This window comes from Acartia tonsa, chromosome 9 (genome assembly GCF_053477335.1).
Source record: "Acartia tonsa isolate MP-2025a chromosome 9, ASM5347733v1, whole genome shotgun sequence".
Taxonomy (NCBI): Eukaryota; Metazoa; Arthropoda; class Copepoda; order Calanoida; family Acartiidae; genus Acartia; species Acartia tonsa.
The window spans coordinates 39,027,556-39,042,914 of NC_137268.1; the positions used below are offsets into that span (position 1 = coordinate 39,027,556).

Here is a 15,359-nt window from a genome sequence, read left to right on the forward strand (position 1 = left end):
TATACACCGCCCTAGACTAATTAAAAGGTGTAAACAGATCCCCTACAAACCTCCAAATCCCCTTTAAAACGAAGCTTTTTATTGTGCCTATAAAAAATGACTTCATACTGGCCTACTAATGGTCAATTAAAATGTATATTGGTCTGCCATTGGTAGTTTAGTCTGTATATTGGCCTGCCATTTTTAATTTAGTCTGTATATTGGCCTTTCAATGGTCATTTGTATTGTAGACGGCATTTTTTAGGCACTATACAGGGCTTCCTTTAAAACGCCACACTAGAAATGGCCGGGGGTATGTCAAGATAAAAAAAGACCTTTCCCCCTTAAAAGAATTGATGCGTTTCAAACGTAAATTTACTAATGAATGTATGCTTGTTTGACCTTCACTATGTAGATTAGGTAGAGAGGTTGACACTTAAAGGGTTTAAACTACCCCAATAACGATAAATAACACCCCTCTTATTGTCTGTATTAGACCCCTTCGATTTTGGTTTAAGAAGGGCGTCAAAAATTATGTGTGCGCTTCGCGCATCCCTCAGAATAAAAACTAATAGTACGTCACTAGAATAAGTGGAATATTAGTACAAAAATAACACATTTAGAAAAGTTGTAATTACTTTATATTATCTTAAATTTATTTCATTTTATGAAAACACTTTTCACAACTATAAAAAAAATATACCGTACCATTTCTCCTCCCCCCCCCCCCACCCCCCTCCCTCTCCTCTCTTTAACTAAGGGGTTAAACTTTTACCATTACTTTTTGTGTGTGTATTATATAAATATCAGATTTATTTTAATATGATATTAGTATTGAATATAATCTTGTCCAGAACATGTTTTCCTTTTAGGAAAAGGTAAAAGTATATATTATTAAGTGAGTTTAGCAGGGAGGGATGGGATATTGGGCTGTTTATTACACTAGTCCCAAATGTTTTATAATATCGTTTTCATATTCGTAGGCTAAACAACTTTGGGGACTTTTATTGAATTTTGATTGGTTGGTTTATTATGTTAAGTGTCCAAACGTTTCGACCAGTAATTGTAATCTATAGAAGGGTAATTTTCTAAATCATCATAGAAAATGTACATTAATTTATCGGCCAATGTCTTATCCCTTTAGTTTCCTGGAGTTTAGACTTTCATAGGAAAATATATGATGGGACAATTTAAATTAACTCAGTTTCAAAATATATCTTAAAGTTTAAGTATTGGTTAGAAAAAATCCTATTATATAAAGTAATAAGCTTTTTTTTCTCTGTAACGAAGGATCTCACTAACTGCTGAACCTATTTAGTTCTCCTTTTTAAGGAATCTTCAAATATGTCCCAGGACGGTTTTATGCTATTTCCGGATTTATGTCTTGGGATGGTTTTATGCCAATTTTTGCCATTTCCTAGCTCTTGAAATACAGAGCCTCTAGATGCTAAGGGCGCAGCCGTTAGTATGAAATAAAGAGATAAATGGATGAATTTTCTATTGAAATGTTTATAATTTTATTTTAGTTAAATTTTATTCTACATATAACATAAAACTATTTTGATTAGCACCATCCAGTTGTCCAGGCTCCATCTTTAATCCCTCCAGGAATTTGGTGTGGTTCATCCCTACAACAAAATATCTTTAAAAAGACCACTTTGAAACCTTTGCCCATGTCATCTAGTTTGAGTAAAATACAATAATGGATATAACATACGTGGATGTTGTGAGAGATTCTCGCAAAACCCAATAAAATGTTTTTTGCCAGCTGGCTAATATAATCAAACCACCCACCCTGTATTATTACTCCTCCCCTGATCATGAAGAAACGTATAGACCAATATCTGATGACTGTATTAGCAACCTAAAATTTCCAAATCACAATTCTAAATAAAATTGCTTCCATTGGGATTTATTTTCAGTACTCAATGTTATATATATGGCATTCAGTATGTTGCCAAAAAGATTTTGTGAATTTTTGTTTGGATGATATAAATATATCCTTTTAAATAAGTTACACTCTTACCATTATCATAGTGTTTGCTGCAGGCATGATTTAATGTTACTAATTATAATCCGTAATAAAGTAAATACTTTTAAAACAAATAACCTATATTTAGACTAACATCAAGACTTTTAAAGTATCTTCAAGTGAAGGGAGGGAACATTGATCTGTTTATTTCAAAAACCCCAATGTCTTATTCTTATTAACAATTTTGAAGAATTTTATTGAATTAAAATTGGTTGATTTAATTGGTTGGTTCATTGGGGATGTACATCAATTTATCAGCAATTTTCTCATCCCTTTAGATTTCTATTATCTTCTAACAATCAAGTTTATGCCAAGTTTATGTTTAATGCTAGATATTCACCTTTCTACCATATCCAATTTCAATTCTTCCATTCTCAAGCTCATTGCATCAAATATTTCAGGCAATGCTTCAACTAAAGAAGAATTTTGTCAAAGCTTTTTATAATGCCTGTATATAAAAATAATGACGTCATACAATACAAATGATCATGTGTCTGTTTTAATATACCAACTGTAGGCCAGTATGACGTCATTTTTATTGGCACTATAAACAGCTTCAATTTTGTCTTTAAAAATTAAAAATTAAAAAAATTTAATTATAGACAATAACAAAGATGATAAGATAAAGTGTCAGAACTCAAGTTTACGCTTATAACATTTTACCTTGTTGTAATAGGAATCAGTATTTCAAAGATTATATGATTAGGATTAGTATATAAAAATTTTGTCAAAAAGGTTATAAAACAGCATGTTTTAAATGAACCTACGGACTTTCTGGTAACGATTATAGTTGCTACGCTTTTTAAATCGTACTTGTTATGGGAATCATTATGTAACGCATAAATCATGGGACAATTCTAACATGTCTAAATTAATGAGAAAAAAACCTAACCGTTACAGACACACGGAAGGACCGACCCTAATTGTAGAAAAGATTCACTTTAAAAAAGTAAAACTTTTTACAACATACCTAAATTAATTCTCTCTTCTTCATCTGTGGATAAATCGTACAGACCAATTTCAGTTTGTTTAAAATTTCTATGAGTTTTTCTTGTGTTAAACTCGCGAGTATAATTGTTCCATTCTGGTGGAATGAACCAGTCACTAGCAGCTTTTCCTAAGCAGAAAGTATGATGATAAAAACGATTTTCTTTAGTAGATAATCTACTCTATAATACACTTTGTCTGTCTGTCAATATTTGGTGTTTTTGGTCAGATTTTCAAAAATTTTATCAGGTTCAAAATTAAATTTCCCGTCGATTTTTTGTGTTGATAGATGAAAGGACAAAAAGTTTGTGATAAATTCACTAAGTGAAAAAGTCTTTGATATGTTATTTTATTTTTCACATTTTTAAAAAAAAATTCTCTGCTACTCCAGAAGATAAATTGCAATTTATTGTGTATGTATATTCCATTTTCCGAAGATAATCTAGTATACAACTTATATTTAATGCCAGTCTATAAAATATAAAAATATTTTGATAGAGATTTCGTTATTTTTTATCTTTCTTCCTTTCTTTTTTTATGACCATTTAACATATGCTTGACTCACTTTGTCCGTTTGTTAATCCATGTTTTTTAGGCTTCGCTACTTATGGATGTTGTCATTGTTTTTGGATTAACAAATGCAATTACCTGAATATTTGACAAGCTTGTATTTTCCTTGAATTAAAGCACCTACTGTTTCACCTAGAAAGACATTTAGTTTAAGAAATATTAGTAAAAGAAATTGAGATGATATAGATAATATAGATAAAACCTTAATATGATATAGATTGATGCCTGTGTCTATCTTAGAAATATTAAAAATGGTACATATTGCTCCTTCATAAGGTGCCTGACACTAATATAGGCCGGGGATATGACTTGGCCCATAAATAGGCACAACACAATATAATGGGGTATTCCTAAACAAAAAAAAACTGGATAGGAATATCATTCTCATTTAAACAAAAACACATTTTTATGCTAAAATGTGGTTTAATTTTGGTTTTTAATTTCCATTTATTTCTCCAAAGTAGTCATTTTTTCCCCGAGGTAATTATGCTTTCTTAAAATAATAAAAATTCTAAAATCTTCCAAAAAAAATCTAAAATCTTCAAAAAAAAAATTTAAAAATCTTCTACAAATATTTTCTCAGATTTTCATATAAATACGACTGTATAGACATGGGAACTTCAGTCGTGCGAGGCTTGTGGTGCAGAACTGAGATTCTGTTCACCGGTTGCCAAGCTCGGGGGAAAAAAATGACTACCTGGGGGATAAAAATGGAACACTGTAATAGTGTCTGACTGATTATGACGTAACAAAAAAAAATTAGCCAATGAGAGGCCACTATAAATTTTACCATTGGTCAATAACGGCCTCTCATTGGCTATTTTTTTTGTTGCGTCATAATCAGTCAGACACTATTACTGTGTTCATAAAAATGATACCAGGGAAAAAAATGATACCTCAGGGATAAAAATTACTACCTCGGGGATATAAATGACTACCTCGGGGAGAACAAAAGAATATTTACATCCACTATTTAAGGGGTCGTTTATGTGAGAATGCATACTTAGGACTTAGAGAGAAAGGTCGAGCATTCAAAGGGCTGGTTGTCTGGGTATTGCTTAACCTAATATCACTCAGAAATAGACAAAATGTTATGATACAATAACCTTTATTTGGGCGTAAGAATAGACCCCGTCACTAGGTAAAATGAAATAAATGTACAAAATTATGAAATACCTTGATCATCATCCAAATTTACCACAATTTCTGTTCTTATGTCTGGAATGCTTGGATTCAGTAGAGAGTCCCACTTAGGAAAAAAATCTAGTTTGAAGATATTCAAAATAGGTTTTAAAACTACTTTATCTTGTTTAACCAATTAATACAACCAATTTATCTAAATAACATCTTTTTAATTTCCAATAGATCATATAGAAGTATTAGTGTTTAGGAATATTGAATTTGTATATGTTAACCTTTCATTAAAAATGTATTTTTAAAGAAAGTCATTCACAATTTTTATCATTTTTCAGTTTTCTTGTAATTTTGAAAAAAAAAAATTAGATATTCTAATGAGACAAAGCATTCTACATAAAAATTATATTTTTAACCTGATTAACTCCACTAAATTGTTCTGAATTAATTTGTTGTTGAGTTGCTCCAGCAAGATGGAGTATTGTGGGTAACCAATCTGTCACATGGGTCAACCTGGTGCTAATTAATCCTAAAATAATTGATTTTAGTTAATATTCATATTTAACCTATAGGGTCTTTTTCAAATCCAAAATCGTTTTGTATTGTTGAAGATAAGAAATGCGCCTAATTACCCAGGAATCTAAAGGGAAAAGACAATGGCCGATAAATTGATGTACATTCCCAATGATGATGCATAAAATAACCCCCTTTGTAGACCACAATTAGCGGTTAAAACGTTTGGACACTCAACTTAATAAACCAACCAATCAAATTCAATAAAATTCCCAAAAGTTGTTATGCCAATGAATAAGAAAACATTATTATAAAACTTTGGGGACTAGTGGTATAAACAGTCAAGTGTCCTCTCCCTGCCAGCCAATTACCTGAATTATTAAGCAGAGGAGAATGTATAAATCCAGGGGTTCTAACTCCCCCTTCATAAACTTGACCTTTCTCACCTCTCAGAGGCCAATTGTTTCCTCCACCCCTAAAAAGAATTTACATCTCTTTTGTTCTCCGAGAATAATTTCATTGCATACACCTTTGATGTCTAATTATTTATCTTTTACTAGCCGCAACGCCCCCTAGAGGCCTCTAGGAGCACTTGTCGTGGAGGGGGAATGGTATGGGCTGGACCTATTATATTTGTACAAACAGACAGAATCAAAGTCATCCTGTTACTTTTATATAAGGATAATACATTTAATTATCTTGATGTTTAATTGGAGGCAAATCAACTAGAGTTTTAGGGGGTAAATATAAATCAAACTAATACCTAGGTAAACCTCCATTATCACCAAGAAATATTATAATTGTATTCTCATACAATCCTGTAAAAAAAATAATAATGATTAATGGGTTTGTTGAAAACATGCAGTTGTATAAATTGTTAACAATAATTTTTGCATGATATTACCATTACCTCGTAAGGGCGGGATTCTCCTTCGATTTAACTGATCATCTAGAGAATCCAGAACATCATCCGACTGTAATGGGATGCGATACTCTAACACCCAAGGATATTAGGTTAAGTAACATCCATCAGACAACCACCCCTTTGATTGCACGACTTTTGTCTGAGGAGTCCTAACTGTGTATGGTAGTGAGTTGCGCCTGTTTATGGGCCAAGGCATTCCTCCTACTCTAACTATTTATTTATGTCGCACACCTGACATAGCAGCAGTAGGAACCATTTTTAACGTCGTTAGTTATGACGCGGTGTTGGCCCAAGATTCGAACCTATCACCTCCATGGCTACCAGGGGATGCGCTACGTGTTGAGCCACGATCGCGGGTTTTGTATGATATTACCTGAATCTTTCAAATCTTGCACCATGCGTCCAACCTGAAAGTCCATGGAAGTAGCAGTTCCAAAAAAGCTTTTTCTTGTATCATCTTCAATATCTAATGAACAAAAAGTATTACATTTTAGAATAAAATAATCATAAAATAATTTTTTAATACAACAAAATTGGTTATTTAACTTGTTAATTAAGATTATCTGCAACATTTTTTTACCTGGATATAAATCCAAATATTGTTCTGGAGGGTCCAGTGGTGTATGAGTAGCCTGATAACCAAAAAAGAATTATCAATTACTTTAAACAGTAATTCTATAAAATAAAAAAATTTAAGTTGATTTTCACCTGATGTGCCATGTAAACAAAAAAAGGATTTGATGCATTATTTTCTTGGATTATAGTTGAAAATCTAGGATCAAAGCAAATCATTAGAGAAAGTTTATTTTTAATTTGTATTCATCTATAAAACACCTGTCTGTCTGTCTGTCCGTCCCTTAAGATCTCGGTAACCACTGAACTGATCGGATTCTACTCTTCAGGGAATGTACCTACTGGTCCTGTGGTGGTTTTAGGCTATTTTGTTGGAGGTAGCGACACCCCCAACCCCCCAAAAAATGAAAAAAAATCCCCCCCCCTTTTTTTTAAATTAGTGGTGGAGTGGGGGCTTTTCATCAGGTACTTAATTTTTTTTTAATTATTTAAAATTTGTGGGGGCAACTCCAGAGTTAATTTTTTTTTCTTTAATTACCTCTTGGGACACAGCCCCTAGAGGCTAGAGGCGAAGCCGCTAGTAAATTAAACAGAAATTACCTATTTGCAAATAAATGTTCACTATAAATGTTCTCAGCAGTCCAGTCTGTCACATTGTTCATAACAAAATCATATCCTTAAAAAGTGTAAAAATCCATTATATTAATACCACTGGTTTTAATTTTCTTATTTGTATATCCACGGAAAGCTGTCTATAATGCGCAACGATAAATAACTGGTACCTGATGGTAAGTTACTTGTATGTGTCAGGTAATCCTCTATTCCTCCCCAGTAGCCATAGTGGGAATCAAATCCTCGACTTGTAGGAAGATATTCCTCCTTGCAAAATCCAAGGTGCCATTTTCCAATGGCATGAGTGACATATCCTTGTTCCTTGAAAATATTTCCATCAGTGGGTCATAATATTTATAGTATGTTAATTTCTGCTGGATTAAAACTGTCTCAGAGCCTTGCCTTAAAACTTGTATCATATTGAATCAAAGACAGTTGTCCATAAAAGATAAATACAAATTTGAAGGATAATATTTTGAGTAGCTAAAGTCCCAGTATAACATAATAATGTATTATACCTTACTTAAGATTACAAAAAAATGTATCACAAAAAAATATTTGTTGATTGTTCATTAAGCTTACTTTTAGATACTGCGGTAAAAGTTTTTTATCCAGAGTGAGTCCTGTTGGCTGCATATTCATCAAAGGATTTCCTTGCCTTAAAAGTTAATCTGAATGATTTAGAACATTTTTCCAGTATTGCTTTGAAACACATTAATATCCAGTGGGTTAGTACAGGTTCTTAGCCATACTGAAAAGTCATATATGTTAGCCTTGGAAAGCTTTGTAATACGATGAGATAAATAACTATAATAGAATTTTAAAATTTTACCTTCCCATAAGATAAGGATAGACTCCAGTAAGAAGGGCTGATCTTGTGGGTGTGCACAGAGGTTGTACATAATTTTTCTCCAATATTATTCCTAATTAATCACGTAATATTAGTGTTAACAGAACTTTTGTTTTGAATAAAAAACCATTGGCTTTAATTTAGTTTAGAGATGTCTAATTTTAAATATATTGAGATGGATTGAGATGTCTAATTTTAAATCTATTGAGATGGATTTAAATTTTAAATTTAAACTAATAGGACAGTTGACATTTTGCTAAATAAAAATTAATTAGATTACTATGTTATATAGCAATTTAGAATAATTATAAAAAAGTCAAAGAACTGAACTTATAAAAATGTAAAGATTTGTGAACCTGTTCTAGCTAACTCATCAATGTTGGGTGTTAAGACATAAGGATTGTGGTATCCTACATCATTGTAGCCAAAATCATCAGCAGCTATAAGTACTATGTTAGGCTGCTTTCCCTCCTGACAAGGAAAAAAAATGTTAATATTAAAGAAATCCTCCATGAACTTAACTGAGTTTTAGTGAAAGAGAATTTTGATAAATAAATTTAGCAATTCTTTACTTACCTTATTTGTTTCATGTGAAAAAGCAAATGACACATAAGATGCCAATTGCATTAAAATAATATGTTGTCTGAGTTTCCTTTTTATTCAGACTGAACTAATTATCATTTTCTTAGATTTATATACAAGTACTAAAAAATGAACAAATGTTTACTCATTAGTAAACAAGTGATATCTTTTATTTATCTGGAATTTAACATAGTTACTCAGAATCAATTGATGTCATAATCAAAGTGTGCAATTTAAAACTTAAAAGTTGTCCTTATCAGTAAATACAGCTCCACTTTTAATACCTCTTAAATACAAAAGTTTTTTTAAATTTATCAGTAGCAAAGCTACTGTATAAGTGTTCTTACTTGTTTGTCATTCTGTCTGTCTTCTTAATTGTAAATTGCCTGTCTGTAATGCTAACCTGACCAAATTTTTACAATGCTTATGGTTAATTTTAATTTATTTCCCAATAATATTTTACCTCTATGTTTAACTATTCACTCTTTTAAAAGCGGAGCTTTTTTATAATTAGGGTTGGTTCATACGTACGTACGTAACAGATAGCTTTTTCCGTTAACTTAGACATGTTAAAATTGTCCTATCGATTTCAAAGTTTGTATGGTGACTCCTTTAGTAGTTAGGTAAGATTTAGAAAGCGTAGCAACTCTCTACTCATTACCAGATTGTCCGTATGTTCGTTTTAAACAAGTTGAAATTTTACTTTTTTAACAACAGTTTTTTATGTGATATAATCATCCAATTGATCTGATTTTTTGGAGTACTGATTTCTATTACAATAAGATAAAAATGTATAAGCTAAGCATCTCTATAATCAAGTCCTAAAAATGTCTTTATGTCCTTAAACAGTATTCTTTATTTAAGAATTTTTGCAACAAATTTACGTATAATTTTGTAAAAACTTATATATTTATATTTTGTATATTCAGTTTTGACAATCTACAAGAATTAATGTTGGTCTGTCATACCGTTTTAGAGCTTTGCTTTTATGGATGTTATCATCCTTGTTATATTTTCCTCAATTGTTTTTTTTAAACTTTTTTTAAAATCCCAATAATTATTGTATTCTTTAGGTACAAACATTATCGAAAATGCCTCTATTTTCAATTATGTCAAAAATCTTGATTATTTGTTGTGGAATCTCATTCTTGGCCAAAAGTGTTTTATCTATCCACCAAGGTGATTTTTATTAAATATCTTGTATTGTAACAAAAAAGTGTACTTTTTTCACAAGTAATATAACTCCAGCAACTTATGTCAACTTTATGACTTTTTATTAATGTAGTTGCAAAAATACAAAAAGTCTTTCTAAAATTTCTCCATGGACATACTTTGGGAAGGATTTTTTTCTAGTAATGATGCCTCCCAAAAAAAAATTTTTTTTACCTTCCCTGGACTGGACAATGCGTAAAGGAGAATAATATCAGCTTATCCTATCCTATCCTAGTTATATCCTTTGATAGAGACAGATTGACATCCTGTTACTTTTGTGTGAGGAAGGGTTAACTTTTTAGATTTATTGAAAACTTACCAAGAAGACTCTGTGGACAATTTGATCCTCAATATTGGTAGGCCATCTATTATTTGCATTTTCTTATTGAATTACCAGTGATAAAATCACTGAGTCTCTATGTATTAACACCTTTTAATAAGTATGTTGATTAAAAATCTAAAAGAAATTTGTATTTTGCTTATTTTTTAAGATTCAATAAAAATTTGAAATATCCTATTTTTTTGAGAAAAAAAATAGTATGTAGCTTCAAAATAACCTCAAAAATTAAATTATTTTTGAGATTAATCACTCTTTAGGGAAGATAATTAAAATATTTTCTTCATAATAATTTACCAAAAAAAATCTAATCACTTTTTTTTTAGTTAGCAAGCTAAGCAAGGAAACAAAGTGTATCACTTTTTATGGCAAAAGGAAAGTATTATTTTAGAAAAAGACTTTATAATGTCATAACACGCAAAAATTTATAAAAAATCAGTTATAAACATTGAACAATAATGATTACTAATTGTGATTTTCTAGGCTGCTATTAAATTTTTACTTGTGTTATGACAGATAGTCAAAGATTTCTGATATTTGTGAATATTCTGCTAACCATATAAAAAATGTTTTAAAAGAAAAGATATTTTATTGGTTCAAAAATTGGAAAATTAATACCTTTTCCCTAAAATGATATTATTTCTGTTCTTCTTCACAACATATCTTTGTTTTTTCTTTCTCTTTTTTCAGTTCTGTTCTCTCTTTCACTTCATGTATGTCTTTGTGTTTAACTTTAAATGTCAATTGGACATATTTATCCTGGTTTTTATTACAAAATTCAAGGAAAATCTAAACTTTATTAAAAGTTTTTCTTTTATATTTTTTTTATGTTTCTTACAACATAAATAATTCCATATATAAAACTTTCTTATGATTTTTACAAGAGGAAACTTTTTCATTCAAGTTTTTCATTTATAACCAGAAAATACTAAACTATACAATCAATACATGATATGAAAAAAAGATGACAATACAATACCTATTACTAAGATCATTTGTTTAAAAGGGTTAAAATAATGTAATGGGAAAATGATAAATATATTGAATTTATTTTAGGAGACCGCAAATTGAAAATTCCAGTGATTTTCTATTTCCCATTCGCTTGATTGATGAAAACATTTTCAGGTATTTTGCTTTAAAATTACATAAAATTTACATGGGTACATAGCAAAAGTACAACCATTAGAAACACATCTCAATGGTGAGTTTAAAGAGTTTAATTTAAAGAGTTCTTTATCCACCACCATTTTTACAACCAAATTTTAATAATAAAAGTTATTTTTAAGTCCAACTTTCATACACATTGACAAAACACATATCTGTAAAAGAACTAGTTACATAATGATTTAAGTACATAACAAACACAACCAGTTAAAACACATCCATATTCTCAATTGTGTGTTTAAAGAGAAGAATTTAAGAGTTCTCTAATAACAAACACTTTTATAACCATTTTTTAATAATAAAAGTTATTTTTAAGTCCAACTTTCATACACATTGACAAAACGCATATCTACAAAAGATCTACATGATAAAGATGGTTGCTAGTATCAAATAATTTGTAGGTGCAAAAATGGTTAGCAAGTGGCATAAAAACATCAATAAAAGTGCATTTATATAAATTTCTGCTATTTTTCTAATATCTTAACATTTGATAAGTGTTTAAATAAATTTCATTTCATCTTCCTACACACAGACTTTATTTAAAAGAAATGATAAATGTATTAGATATGTTAAATAATAAATCATACTAACAACCATTACATAAAAAAACTAATTTAAGTTAAGAAAGAAATTTTTACAACAATTATTAAACATATCTTTTCACTTTTTGAGTTAAAACTTACAGTCTTATATAAGTAAATATATGCCTCTTAATAATATCCAAAACGGGCTTTCATTTGGTTCATTTTGTGTTTTGAATAATCTAAAATTTTTTGTGATGACACAACCCAATACTGAGGCAGTATTAGAAGAACACAGTCCCATAACACTGAACCCATATAGTAAACTTCCCCGATGTACCAGTGGACCAAAGTGTTAACAAGCAATGTTAAGAATATAGTAGTCAAGGGGCCAACATCTAGAGAATAAACTGTTGCTACATTTTCATTAGCTGCTACTCCTGTTTCAATATTTTCAGCAGGACCAACTCTGTTTCTGTTCATCTTAGAGTTTTTGAAAAATCTGTAAAGGCGGATATTACCTTCGCATAAAACGACTATAACAAATACGATAAGATCAGGTCGGAGGTTTGTATAAAGAACATTGTCCATGTTTGGGTTAAAGTTTAGTTTGTAGTTTAGAAATTGCTGTACTCCTTTGGAACAGAGAGTCCCATGACTTAGATACACAAAAATCTGGAGAGATGCAGCTATGATTGGAACAGATAATGTTAGAGGAATAGACAAACTATCATGATCTAGAGCTAGAAATCGGTATGGAAACACTTCAAACAAAGACCTAATCATATATTTTTACCTTTTAACTTATAAGGACAGCTTATGTTAAGCTAGATTTAATAGTAATCTAGTAATATCAAGTAAACTTAATTTTTTATCTCTAGGTAAAAATATTCCTTAATAATGTAAATTCAACTATAGCAGTTTCAGGATAAAGTCCTAGTTTTGACCCAGTAGGATTTAAGTGGCAAGATAAATCTGAAGTTTATAGTCCATAATGGAATAATTTTATTTCAAGTTTTATTTTGTTCTATTCATCCATAAATGTCCAAAAATGCACTTTTCAAAATATAAGTTTTGAAAGTAACTAAATAAGTAAATTATATGTTTATTTCTAAGTAACACAACACACAGTGCGATCCAGTGGGACATCCAAAAAATTTAAAATTGACCTTTATTTATCCTAAGACCTAATAATGGCTATAAGTAGACAGCTAGAAAAGAAATTTTTAAAAAATATTAATTTTTAGCGGATTTATGCCATTTTTAAAGGTAGTGAAAAACTTCTTTTCAATTTTGATGATTTTTCAGATTATTTTACCCATTTTTTTCAAAGCAACAAAAAATACATTTACATTTAGCTTATGCAAATAATTTTTGATTGAGGTACTTTTCAGATATCTGTACTAATGTCTAATTGAAGAAAAAAATTTAAAAAATATTTTTGGGGATGTAAAACTACATTTTGTGAGAAATATAAGATAATAATATCAATATGCAACATGTATTGTGTATAAAACAGTTTTCACAATCTGGGGCCTCCCGGCCGTTTTTGAGTAAATGAGCATTTTACATTGCATGGTTTGAACAATTTCGTTCTTGTTAATTTCAAATTTTCCCTCGTTAGAGGAGGATGAGTCATTTTTGAGGCGGAATTTTCTTTACTTCTGCATTATTTGCCTCCGGCGAACCGGATCGCCGTTATTTGCCGCCATTGTCGTGGTTTTTAACGATTTTTGCTTTCTCGCGGTTTTAATAGACATTTAAGGGTTAAAGGAGTCGTTAAATAAAGATGACTTAAAAATACTTTTATTTTGAATTTTCTAGAAAAAATTGTATTTCTAACCGGTTTCGGTCCAGCCGAAATTCAAATTTGGGGATTTTTATAATTTTTGCTAAAACCTTATAATATATGCGTGTGAGAGAGAGAGAACAATATGCGTGTAAGAATAATATAAGTAATTATGTTTATATTCTTATACAAACTTTAAATGAAGATAGCTAGACTTAGAATAAAGCTATTAACACAAAATCAAAAGTTTTAGAAAAATTATGTTATTATTATATCTGTAAAAAAAATATTTGAAAATATGCCTTCCTTTTAAGTGTCATATTTTACTTATACTGGACCTACCTAAAAATGCCGGGACTCGAACTGGGTGCACCTGACGCTATATTCTTGTTCACAAACATTGTTTGCATTGAAGAAATATTCACATAGACGTTTATTTTGTTAAAATATTCCTATCCTAACTAAAGTTATGAAGGTTTATAGATTTTTTAAAATAGGGTAGCTTCGCTCCTCCAAAACAGCAAGACGTACTTACAAAATGCACATTAGAAGTTAACAGAGGCAAAATTTAAGTTATTTCCTAGCTAAAGCAAAAAAATTACATCATTTTTTCAAATACAAGCCTATTTATGGAATTTAATTTTTGTCTACTCTTAATGTCCCGATTTTTGGCAAAAGATCGCACTGTGCAACATAAAAGGAGAGAATTTATTTTGAACTTTGATTCTTTAAAGTCTTATTACTGATTTAAAATGAATTTGAGATTAAAGGCTTTCCTTTCATAACATCCTTGAATATTGCTGAAGCTATCATGTGACAGTAGGTTATGATTGTGAAGACCAAATGCCAGGCAATAACTGATTTGGTAGCTGTTGTCAGCAAGGTTTTCTGACCATGTGATAAATTATTGTAGTAAGCTAAAGCCATGACTATAAATATTAAATATAACAGTTTTGCTCGAATAATATGCTTTAATTCATATTAATAAAGTAAGATTTAATATCACTAACCTGAAGCGATTATTGTTGGTATTAGTATTACTGCATAAGTTGATATTCTGACTTCTAAGGCCACCCCTGGAATGTTTACAAATCCCAGGACAATTACTAAAAATATTATAAAGAGAAACCTAGATTCCATGATCACAGATATAACCTAATTCAACTGTTTTAATGAGATTCTTTGAATAGCAGTATGATATCTCAAAAAAAAAATATATAATTTTTAAAAAATATTTTTAAATAACTTTTATCAAACTCTTTTACTTAAAACAAATTTTAAAAATAAAAAAGTTCTTATGTTAAATTTATCTGTTCTTTATTCAATAAGTGATATCAAACTAGATCTGAGTTGCCATGATCAACATTATTGACTTTTAAATTAATTATAATACATATATTGATTTGAGAGAAGAAAAATTTCCTAATTTATCTTAAATTGCTCTTTCTTTCTTTTCCGATGTTTCATAGTTATTTGCATAAAAATATAATAAATTTCAAAACAAGTAAACACAGAAATAATTTTCGTGTTTGTTTTATCCTATTTTATAAAGTAGTAAGTTTCTATTGACCTGAGTTCT

General features: G+C 29.9%; 1 protein-coding gene and 1 long non-coding RNA gene across 2 annotated transcripts; one reads left to right on the top strand and one right to left on the bottom strand.

The window, feature by feature from the left end:
• Positions 1-1,453: 1,453 nt before the first annotated feature.
• On the bottom strand, positions 1,454-8,898 carry LOC145328894 (arylsulfatase B-like). Its single transcript, XM_080172831.1, has 17 exons — positions 8,752-8,898; positions 8,532-8,646; positions 8,158-8,248; positions 7,908-7,983; positions 7,496-7,646; positions 7,314-7,389; positions 6,849-6,912; positions 6,721-6,772; positions 6,514-6,606; positions 5,979-6,033; positions 5,587-5,690; positions 5,119-5,231; positions 4,745-4,817; positions 3,647-3,700; positions 2,982-3,128; positions 2,352-2,424; positions 1,454-1,607 (listed from the first exon to the last, which is right to left on the bottom strand). Exons 1-17 carry the CDS (start codon positions 8,800-8,802, stop codon positions 1,544-1,546), a joined length of 1,452 nt encoding a protein of 483 aa, XP_080028957.1. The 5' UTR covers positions 8,803-8,898; the 3' UTR covers positions 1,454-1,543.
• Positions 8,899-9,828: 930 nt separating this feature from the next.
• LOC145328895 (uncharacterized) lies at positions 9,829-10,685 on the top strand. The gene is made up of 3 exons (XR_013882716.1): positions 9,829-9,936; positions 10,272-10,325; positions 10,633-10,685. It is a non-coding gene; the product is annotated as an uncharacterized LOC145328895 (long non-coding RNA).
• The last annotated feature ends 4,674 nt before the right edge of the window (positions 10,686-15,359 follow it).

What these genes read in the sequence shown, in the direction of transcription:
- LOC145328894 (XM_080172831.1), bottom strand. Translation starts at nt 8,802, where the DNA reads ATGCAATTGGCATCTTATGTGTCATTTGCTTTTTCACATGAAACAAAT. An exon ending in TGATGAGTTAGCTAGAACAG is followed by an intron (nt 8,249 to 8,531) that starts GTTCACAAATCT and finishes GTGATTAATTAG; the next exon opens with GAATAATATTGGAGAAAAAT. An exon ending in GCAAGATTTGAAAGATTCAG is followed by an intron (nt 6,034 to 6,513) that starts GTAATATCATAC and finishes TTTTTTTTACAG; the next exon opens with GATTGTATGAGAATACAATT.